Source organism: Apostichopus japonicus, chromosome 7, assembly GCF_037975245.1.
Source record: "Apostichopus japonicus isolate 1M-3 chromosome 7, ASM3797524v1, whole genome shotgun sequence".
Classification (NCBI taxonomy): domain Eukaryota; kingdom Metazoa; phylum Echinodermata; class Holothuroidea; order Aspidochirotida; family Stichopodidae; genus Apostichopus; species Apostichopus japonicus.
The window spans coordinates 26,114,331-26,125,783 of NC_092567.1; the positions used below are offsets into that span (position 1 = coordinate 26,114,331).

The 11,453-nt window shown below is 36.7% G+C and overlaps 1 protein-coding gene across 4 annotated transcripts; it reads right to left on the reverse strand.

The window, feature by feature from the left end:
- Positions 1 to 627: 627 nt before the first annotated feature.
- Positions 628 to 11,453, reverse strand: LOC139969916 (CD82 antigen-like). 4 transcript variants are annotated; one of them, XM_071975325.1, is made up of 9 exons: positions 11,293 to 11,453; positions 9,055 to 9,141; positions 8,232 to 8,459; positions 7,021 to 7,095; positions 6,441 to 6,527; positions 5,204 to 5,287; positions 4,307 to 4,447; positions 3,349 to 3,426; positions 628 to 1,906 (listed from the first exon to the last, which is right to left on the reverse strand). In XM_071975325.1, the coding sequence occupies exons 2-9, from the start codon at positions 9,112 to 9,114 to the stop codon at positions 1,847 to 1,849; spliced, it is 813 nt and encodes a 270-aa protein (XP_071831426.1). In that variant the 5' UTR covers positions 9,115 to 9,141; positions 11,293 to 11,453; the 3' UTR covers positions 628 to 1,846. The 4 variants fall into 4 exon arrangements, with proteins under 4 accessions (XP_071831426.1, XP_071831428.1, XP_071831425.1 ...); XM_071975327.1 differs by having other exon boundaries at positions 11,297 to 11,450; XM_071975324.1 differs by having other exon boundaries at positions 11,271 to 11,449.

Sequence of the window (11,453 nt, forward strand, 5' to 3'; positions counted from 1 at the left end):
GATCAGTTATTAAGAAGGGAATGAGAATTACTTAAATGAGAAGAATATGTTGACTGCGCATCCTCCTAGCCGGTCGCTTATAGGGGATACCTTTAATGTAAGAGTTGCCAGCGTTTCAACAATATATTCCATATGTTAACAAGGTACGTGGAGCTACCAAGTCGTTAATAGAGAAAATCTTTACGTTATAATGTCAGAGGTGCGTCTTTGAGCCCTCATACAGTAGACTTGTGTTGTAGAATCTGGATGTTGTAATTTATGAAAACGAGCAATTATAGCTTTTTCACGATACTTGAAGTCACATGCTCGCCTCCCCTAATGGTGCTTCCATAGGAAGTTATGGAATTTTGTGGCACACAATGCGAGGTTCAATTCTGTCAAAAGTTTGACATAACTTTTTGGTTTGCCTCCTCAAATTAAAGTCTACACCTCAAAAGTTTGTTTCTCTTTCATTATCAGCAGATTGAGACCTCTCCCCCCCCCCCTTCCGATCATAGCTGTTGGTTGGGAACCTTTATGGCATGTGGGCATATTCAAAACTACAGCTATATGCATATTTTTAAGACTCGTACAAATTAATCTCTTCTCAATTCAGCCCACTGATAGAAAAATACAATGTCACTACAGTACATTTTTGATAGTTAATATATTCTTTAAGATCTTTCTGCATAAATGAAACACCAAAAAAATAAATAAAAGTTGTCGTCGTAATTAACAAAAAGGACTTATCACCATTGTTTATCATTAATATATATGAACCTGTATTCTTTAGTAATTCTACTTCAACGGTATAGTATGACTTAAGGAAAAATGTTAGTCATGATATGTTATAGGTCAAGAAAAAATTGAATGCTAGTAAAGTTTCTTCCAGTTTCAAAGATGTTTGATCAGCTTCAAAATAAGTCTATGGAAAGTCCCTTTAAGGCTAAAATTATGATGGTGTTGGCTCCGAGTCCGTGCCAGCATAAATGTTAATCCATAATGGTCTGCTTGTTACACTTAAGTGTTCTGTTTCATCTGAGGAATCAACCTTGTATGTATATACAAACAGTATATTAAATGATTGTCTTAATAAATTTTTTGAATTATTACAATATAAACTGATATAGATAACGATTAATATCTTTTCCCTTAGTAAGATTTCGTGGATGAATAGTTTGATAGATTTTGAAGTGACTAATGCAAAAACTGAAAATTTAAAGATGACCATTCTGCCCATATTCTCTGATATTAAAGGCTCTAAAGCATATATTTAACAGCCTTATCTTCAGCAATATATATCTGAGATCAAACACCAAAGTTGTTTTATATGAAACAGCAGACAACCCCATAGAATAATGAACATGATACACTGTAACATTGTACTGATTCATACAGAAATTCAGCTACTTACAGTAGTTTTCTACAAAAATTAAACTTTAATTAAATTATATACATATAAACAAATCCAAAACTGTACATAAAACTGTACATAAATTCATCAAATGGTGCACAAACTACCTAGCCTCCTTCTAAAGAACACATTTCCACGAAAGCAAAACAAATAGGATCTAGTGATTGCAGAATTTGGGACTGAACAATTTCCAAAAATAAGCATCTGAGCATCAGCAGCACAACATCAGTTATCAGATAAATTGTATATGAAGATGAATACATTTATAGTTCAGTACATTAATAGCAGAGTACATTAATAGCAGAGAACATTAATAGCAGAGTACATTGATAGCTGAGTACATTAATAGCTTAGTACATTTATAGTACATTATTAGAAAGGTCTATAACACTGCAGCGATGGAAAGATCAATAACACTAACATCAGTTAGCAATGAAAACAATAAAACTCTCATTAGATTGGCTTTTCAGTTCTCTGGCAACAAAGAATACAACCAGAAATGATGATAAACACCTGTTTGAAAAAAATAGAATAACAAAACAGTATAATTTTGCATTAGCTGTTTCTCTTTCTTTCGCTTTGAATGAAACTAAAACTTTAATTACTAGTATCAGGATGGTAACATTTTAACCAGCATTTTACTGTGTGCACCCTCCTCAGAAGAATTTCATCAATGCAAGACATTTGTCTAAATTAAGGCCCGTTTTCCCGGTATTTCTACACAGGGCCCTTTCATGTAGGTATTACTGCGTTACACAGTGGCGGAGCGTCAATAAAGTCGGGCGGATGCCCCCCCTCCCCCTCCCCCTGACGGACTCAAATGGACTGCTGGCGCCCTTTCCAGCTCTTATACCACTTTTTACTGATTCGTGATTATTGACTTTTTTTTGCGCTCTCATCTACTTATTGACATTTGTCACATTTTGTTTTGTAATTTGGTGATGACACCTATTTATTCTTCGTTTATCTGCAAATTAGCCAGGCCCGGAAAGGGTCATTTCCGGCGATCTAGGGAGTATCTTTACTCCAAAAATTTCTGTACGCTACGCGCCAACCAGTGGTGGCGCTCCGCTTAGATAGTGTCAAAAGCGCCCCTACAGACCATTTTCGTCCCTCCTGACCAATGCCCTAGCTCCGCCACTGACTGCGTATGATCTGTACTGTTCATAGAGCAATAAAACTCAATGAAATATGAGCACCAGCACCGAGTGAACTTGCACGCAGACACGTTCGATGATTAGGCCTATAGTTCAAGGTTACGCTTGTGCAGTTTGGCCAAACAAAACAAAATGCTTTTCAGAAACAATTAAGTTAAGGCTTAAGACACTGTGTCAATAGTAGGAGGCTGAGGGCGCTGCAGCATATCCTGCAGCCTGGTTGTGTAGGATGCATTCTTTTGCACTCTACAGTTCACACAATAACCACAGCTGATATGCTGAGATAATTTGCTATTGTTTTATCATGATTCAGCTAAAGGGGATTTGAAGTTGATGCAGCTTTTTGTTTTGACAATGTGCATAAACATTTTGTCTTCAAATTTCAAATGTACGTTTGAAATGATCTCCTCTGCTAGAAATGTGAACAAAGTTATTATTTAATGATGAACTTATGGAACTAAAACTCATAGCAACAGCTTGTCCATTTGTAAAAGTTTTAGATACGCCGACATATATTACTGATATTACGACAGATATTACTGATAATACGACAGATATACTGAGCCCTTTCATATAAGTTGGAGGGTCCCAATGAATGCTCCACAATATTTTGGGAATAATTGGAAAGCCCCAACTCTCCAGGTACTACTTTTTATAGCAATTGTTAGCATTGTAAAATTTGGGGCCAATAACAATGACTCTTTTAGGGATGGATGACATTGGTGAACGATTCCAAAATCAACTACTGTCGGAATCCAGACCATTTTATAGTAAACATAATTTACAACTTTAACTTACCTCTATCACCAGCAGAGCAAGAAGAGCTGTTCCAAAAAGTGTAATATCTCCATAAATCTTATCGATGCATCCAATATCCTATATGGAGATAAATAAAACCAACATTATTTATCATAAGTGGAGTCGGGCCAAGTTTTAGCTGCAAAAGAAAGAGCTTGTGGAAATTGCTTTTCATATATGGGATGGGAGAGGGAGGGGGGATCGAAGGGGTTTAATCAGCGAAAAGATGATAAACTTGCAATTCCATTTATAGGAGGAACTGATGAGGGGTGGGATAGGTTAGGGAAAGGGTTTGAGTGATGACTCTGAAAGAGAAGAGAAGGAAGTGACAAAGGGCAGGGATGGCTGAAGGGGGAGGGGGAGGGGAGGGGGAGGGGAGGGGGAGGGGAGGGGAGGGGGAGGGGAGGGGAGGGGAGGTGGGGAGAAACATCAGGAGGACAGAACAATAGGTTATAGCTGGTTTACTAGTCCCTGAAATGTTTCTGTATATTATACATAATATATGAACCATAATTAGGTTTCTTTAATGAGAGCCACTATTAATTATTTATTGTCTTAAGTGATTAAAACGAGGAAACTGATCTACTGAGTGACTGTCATAAGATGTCATAGTATAATCTCAAACTACTGGACTGCCCTCTTTTTCTTCATTCGTGGCCTACCCAAAGCTTTCTAAGGTATTAACATTTTATTTTTGTGTCAAACACAAATTATATATCAGCCTGAATTATATTAATGTTGCAACACAGCAATAAGTGGAATGCGAGTGGTTTATAAGCAATGCAATCAACAAAAAATGCAGGATGCTTTGGTCCACAAACTTAAGATGAGATAAGTAACACTAATTTTCAAACCAAAGTGTTCCTTTCATATCAGTTTTACTTAATTAATTACAGGTACTTATTGTAAATCTCAGCCTGCAAGTTTGCAGGTATACTTCTCTCCACCATAGACTCACATTCCACACAGTGGCATTAACTGAGCCTTCTGCCGTCCCATCGAATTGCTGTTCACACCTCCCCAGATTCACAAATACATTGTTGTCACTCTCCTTAGATATGTAATTTTGCAATGCTTCTGTTTTCAAACCATCCTTGACCTGGCAAAAAAAGAAAAAAACAAGTACTGAAAATGATCACTGGAGCATAGAAAGGGTCGTTGTTCCCACAGTTGGCAGTGTATGGGTGAGAAGGAGGGAATCCCCCCTTAAATTTCAAAAAACTCATGACCAAACTTCCTTATAACCAATGCCTTGGAATCTCTTGAAAAACTACCCACAGTGCACTAAACTACATATATATAAATATATATATATATATATATAAATATATATATATATATATATATATATATATATATATATATATATATATATATATATATATATATATATATATATATATATATATATTCAAGAGATTCCAAGGCATTGTCATATAATTTTATATAAAAAAAACTTTTGCAAAATTTGTTGAGAAATTCTTCTACAGATTCAAACTTGTTATCGTTTTCATAATTTTTAATAAGCTTGATACAAGACTAAAGAGAGGAGGTACATCTAGGATGTTGTTGACAAATATACATACAACAGGTGTCTAAACATAAACAGACCACCACAGAGATGTGGGCAGGAATTCCTTAAGAGCTAGAGGGAATTAATATTAATGACTTACACCCAGGAAGTTCTACAGTTACAATAACAGGATGCAGTGAGTGTCACTTAATATCTCCAGATCAGGGTTTACATGAAATACATGCAGCATTGATATTATATACTTCTTCTAACAGTTATCAATCTGCTTCTAAACATATATGTCTTTGATTTACTCTAAGTGAATATCATTAAATATTTTACCGCACAGCAGGGGGTCCTAAGGGGAAAGGCATCGCTAGGTAGTTCTTTATAGTCTATTGTACCATTGACACCGCAGCATTCGACCTGAAATACAAAAATGCAGATCATTGGGACAAAAGTGAACTATATATCGAGACGAACCAACAATGCAACAGTTGCTTTGTGGTTTCGATGATTTTAATAGATACATGTTTTAGGAATCTGATATCTCAAGGTGCCCAGCTAGAGACATCATGCTTACAAGCTTGCCTCCGCATGACTGTTCTCTGTTACATTGAAATTAAAGAAACATTGAATTCATCTAACTAGATACATCAGTGATGTTGCAGTTTAATTGACTTTTACAATGTGAATTGCACCATCTATGGCACCATCTAGGCACCATCTAGGCACCATCTATGGCACCATCTAGGCACCATCTAGGCACCATCTAGGCACCATCTAGGCACTATCTAGGCACCATCTAGGCACCATCTAGGCACCATCTATCATATGCTCCATATATAGTTTATACCAGAGCGCCATTGGTGTTGTCTGTCACAGATGACAATACAATTTGACCACTTTATATATGAGCACCAAAGTTAGCACAAAGATATTGTTATCCTTTCTTCATTCCTGTCATTAAAAAGCAACGTTTGCTTATTTGAACAGAAAAGTGCCCAGTTGTTGAAAAAATAAATAAACTAGTTATTAAAAAGTGCCCCGTTGTTAAAAAATTAGGGGAAATGTCATTAAAAAAGCACTTTTTGATCAAAAACATCCAAATATTGGCAATTGTAATACAAAATACACATTGTGGTTTTACCTCCGAAATCAAAGTCACATTTCCCACTGCTCCTTTAAGTCTGCACTTCCCATCCCCCTCTCAAATATAAGCTTTTCCCATCCCTCCCTCTCTTAATTATAAGCCTTTCCCATCCTCTCTTTCAAATATCAGCCTTTCCCATCCCTCCCCTCTTAAATATAAGCCTTTCCCATCCCCTCTCTCAAATATGAGCCTTCCCATCCCCCCCTCTCAAATATGAGCCTTTCCTATCCCCCTCTTCAAATATCAGCCTTTCCCATCCCCCCTCTTAAATATAAGCCTTTCCCATCCCCTCTCTTAAATATGAGCCTTCCCGCCCCCCCCCCCCCCCCTCAAAATGAGACCCTTTCCCACCACACCTGTTTGGTACACAACTTCCACATGCAGATGGTTGATTTTAGTGTTTCATATGATTTCTTTAGTACCTACCGTTATCTGAAGTGATGCCCATGCACCTTGATAAAAGTCATCTCCATTCAGCTGGTTTTTAAATGTTGTGTTCAGTGGAGACTTGAACTACATTGAGAAATAGAATAAACTTAAAACAAGTCTTCAGTGGAAACATATAAGGCAACAAAACTGTATATAATATGCTCCTCAACAATTTAAGCTGACCTCTTAAATTGGCTATGGAACGTTGTGTTCAGTGCAGATTTGAACTTCAGTAAGAAATAGAATAATCTTAAAACAAGTCTTCAATGGAAACATATAAGACACCAAAACTGTATATTATATGTTCCTCAACAATTTAAGCTGACCTCTTAGGCCATGAGATGAGGTCACTGTTGATGAGAAATAGGTGCCTGATTACTGAAAGTTAGTTAAAGACAAATAGGCTTTCAATTAAAAGAACTGCGGTTGATGAGCAATAGTGTCATATTAAAGGACCACGGTTGATGACCAACAGGTGTCTTAATTGAAGGGCAATGGTTGATGACCGATAGATGTCTTAATTTAAGAACCAGGCATGTATACCCAGAAATGCTTACGAGATGTATCAGCAACTTACCAACTCTGGTGAAAATACAATGATAATACCAAAAGCGATATGCAACAGTGTGATAAGGACCATCGCAAACAGGTACTGTTGAGTAGAAATAAGACAGTCATATATGCCTCAGATCAACGTGGAACTGAATTAATGCCTGAAGGGGAAGGGGAGTTAGTGGGGCAATTGAAAGTACATAAATAGTATTTATGATTCACACAATTTGATCAGAAATTTAATTGAAAATAGTTACCAGTTGAAAAATTCTCGCAAAGACTTTTCTTTCAGTTGTTTTCTTAGTGGAACTTACAGGCTATTTTAACCAACTTTTTCATTCTTTAGATCACAGCACCAGCTTGGGTTCTATAAGTTGGGTGAGTCGTTTTTTCGTAGCTCAACGTTTTTATTGTAATATTTTGGCCGCTATTACCATCCAAATGAATTGAAATTAGTAACAAATTTCCAAATGTTACTTGGAAAGTTGTCTAGATCAGCAATTACACTTCTTATTCAATTTGTGTTGTATTTATGCATACATACCCAATTAGAAAACATCACATTATAAAATTTTTGACCATCGTAACTGTCATTTGTGCATTCAACTTTCATATTTGGTTGAAGCTGTATCACATCAATATTTAATAGCTCAGAAATGACAGGTTGAAATTCCATACAAATTTACCCAGGAATTAGGGACATCTGCATGGTCACCTAAATCACACATGTATATTCCCAGTTTTGACTTTTGCACCCCGGACTTAGGACTTAGGACTTAGGATGATGGTGATGGTGATGGTGATGGTGATGGTGATGGTGATGGTGATGGTGATGATGATGATGATGATGATGATGATGATGATGATGATGATGATGATGATGATGATGATGATGATGATGAATATGAATATGATGATGATGATGATGATGATGATGATGAATATGATGATGATGATGATGATGATGATGATGATGATGATGATGATGATGATGATGATGATGATGATGATGATGATGATGATGATGATGATGATGATGATGATGATGATGATGATGATGATGATGATGATGATGATGATGATGATGATGATGATGATGATGATGATGATGATGATGATGATGATGATGATGATGATGATGATGATGATGATGATGATGATGATGATGATGATGATGATGATGATGATGATGATGATGATGATGATGATGATGATGTGGGGATTGTGTTTGCTTACCACTGAGAGGAAAGCTCGATTCAGAATACAACTTCCAAGACAACCACATAGGGAGATTACAGTGATGAAGACTCCAAGCGCTGCACAGGCCCATGCAAAGGCTATTACATACGTTGAATTGAAAATGACGTTAAATTCAGCATTTTTGTCTGTTTGATCGAAACTTGATATCGTTCCCGGCGAATACAATACAAACATGGCCACTAGAGTTAGGAATATTCCTGTCAGCTAAACAAAGATTGAAAACATCAGAAAAGTCCAGGTTGTAACCATAATGTAGACCTAAAATGCGATGAATTAGAAACTAATAGATTAAGAAATTCCAATAAAATTGTTTTATTCTGCATGCTGTTTCACGGCACAATAATTCAAGGACAACTATTGACAGAATTAATGTTCCAGTTTTAATGATATTCAGGTAAAGTATGAAAACAATTTTGTGTAATTATTATATACCAAAAGTAATTCTGTTTTTAGCATAACATCTACAACAAAGCCAAATAAAATTACTGTTTCAAATACAACATTTTTTGTGTGTGTATCCTTGAATGTTTCGATATGAATCATGACACCAATAATGTCACAAAGTCAACATCGGAATGGAAGTGTGGATCCTGTATCTATTGTATCAGTATAATAGTATTACATTTATAATAGCAAGGGGCAGATGCAGAAATTGATAAAGTGTTCTCCCCTACTAGGTATAAAAGTAAGGTTGTGCTATAGTTAGCTCCCTCTAACCCCTCTCACTACTTTGAATATGTACACGATATGTTTACAACTTGTATCAGCAAAAGACAAGGAAAAAAATAGATGAACATACAAACAAGAGGCAATTCCAAAAGACCAGAAAGATCCGGGATAATTGAACACACTTCTTCATGTTCTTCTTGACACTGGATCGATTCGCCTTCAAATATGATAAATAACAAATAGCTTGTGAAACATGTAACAAACGCAAATTTGTGAAGCAATAGGCTATAAGTATAAGCGTGTCCCCTGATACAGATGTGATAATCTGCGGGTATTCTAGTGTTATTTTATGGGGATGCCGAAATTATAAGACTGTAAAAATGATGTAACTTGACCCTTGCTGCCCTATTCCGACAGATGCACAAATAGAAACGCCAAAATAGGAATGCTAATTAATTGAACTGTTGGGAAGATGGTGGCGAGAGGGGAGATTTAATCCCTCTTAATGGAAGCGTGGCCGTTAAGCAGTTGAGTGTATTCCTCTTTATCATCGGGTTCCGGATTTTCGATCTCGACCATATATGATTTAAACTTGCTGATTTGCAATGTTGTCGAGTGCACCGGGATTTTTTAGGCCTACTATATTGGTTAATTGCGAATTGGGAACTAGTGCTTTCTAGATCTGTTTTGCAGTGGTTTCGGCGGAACAACAGGATTTGAGGTTTCTGCGTTTGTTCCTTTTTTCTTTTTCTTTTTCTTCACCAAATTAAACCAAGCCTGTGCCGCAGTGATGAATGAGATAAGTTCACCTCCTTGAGTGATTAATTGAATTATATTTGCAAGTTTTGTTAACGTTTCCTTAAACTATGAACCGTAAAACAATAATAAACATTAAGCTAATTATTTAAATAATTAGCTTAATGTTTATTATTTTTTGTGTTGGAGAATGGGAGGGGGGTTGGGGGGGGGGCGGTTGACGGGTTGTGTGTGTTTGAGTTTTTATTTTACTTTGCATTCCTTTAGAAGAAGCTGATCGCTCTACGAGCTATCCATTGAACATTTAGTTTTGGCTTCAATTCACGGTCTAGCAATCACTGTCTGTCGATGTATACCCCCGAAAAAAAAACAGTATATACTAATTCCAACCTCTTTGCAGTTGTCCCCGGCATAACAAGTATATATTACACTGTTTACCTACCACTGCTTTTGTTAAATGATAGTTATAAATAACCAGTTATGTTGTTCTTTCATTTGCACAGCGGTTACTCATTGGGATTAAGAAGGAAGTTTTGTGCACTATAGTATGTCGGATTGTAATCTATAGCTAGTTAACAGTCCTTCTTCATATTGTCCGTACATAGGAACTCTGCATTACAACATGTTTAATGTGTGACTTACTGCTAACTTCAACCTTTTTTCTTATTTAAAATTATTTCACGTTGATTTTAACGAAGAAAAGAAGTAAGACGATATGAATAATAACTTTATTATGAATTAATTCGGCAAACTCTACAACATTTCCGATCCCGATCTTTGCATCTGTAAAACTCAGAAAATTCATGTTATTGCATAACGTCGTATATACCATCTAGAGACCAATATCATAAACGACATGCGCTTCTGGCAACGATGTGTTTTAAACTCTATATAAACTCTATAAGTAACACTGACTGAAAGGTTATTCCTATATCGACAGCAAATGTAACTCTGGATCTTCCGCTATTGACGAACTAAACTGACGATCGATAAACCCCCCCCCCCCCCTCCCAACCCCCTCTCCACTTGCTTTGAATCAGCATAGGCAGCTAACCGGCTTCGGCATTAAAGGGTGTGAAGACTCGCGCACAAAGAAACGTCTCATGCCGGTAATCTGACCCAGTTTCGAATGAGGTGTAACAGAAGTGTTAGACACCACCATCGATCCCAGAAAATACACACACAGCTTGCTACCGTCGGTAATTATACACTAGTGTACAGTCAATACATACAGCTACGATCGGTCAATACCCACAACACAGTCAACATAGCAGCGATGGACATCTCTGGTCTAAAAGATAACAAGGTGTTTCGTTTCATTACCGTCTGTATTTTGTAGCGACAAGAAGAAAACGTCACTTGCAAGCAACGGAAAGTTAACTTTTTCAGAGCGCGGCACGCGCTTTGAGGCGAGTCTTCAATGCCTTTAACCTTGAGTTTTATAATGGTTTATTACAGTACGACACTCATTACTTTATACGTTCTGGTATACTGCTTTGCTATTACATCGCTAACATCATACTACACTATATGTTATGCTGCTTTGTTTTTAACGCTGAAAAAAGATAGCAATAAAATGATCAACTTTACCGTAAGTCGTACCAGAATTTACCTACAAATAATAAGCAGAAATCCTTGACGGAAATATCCGATGGAAGAGAGAAATATAGATTTCGAGTCGGACTTCGTTTTGCTAGCGAAGATTAGTTTACTTCCAGGGCTTAAGTCGCTATATGAATACCTTTTGATTTATCCCTTACTTGGTATAGGAAC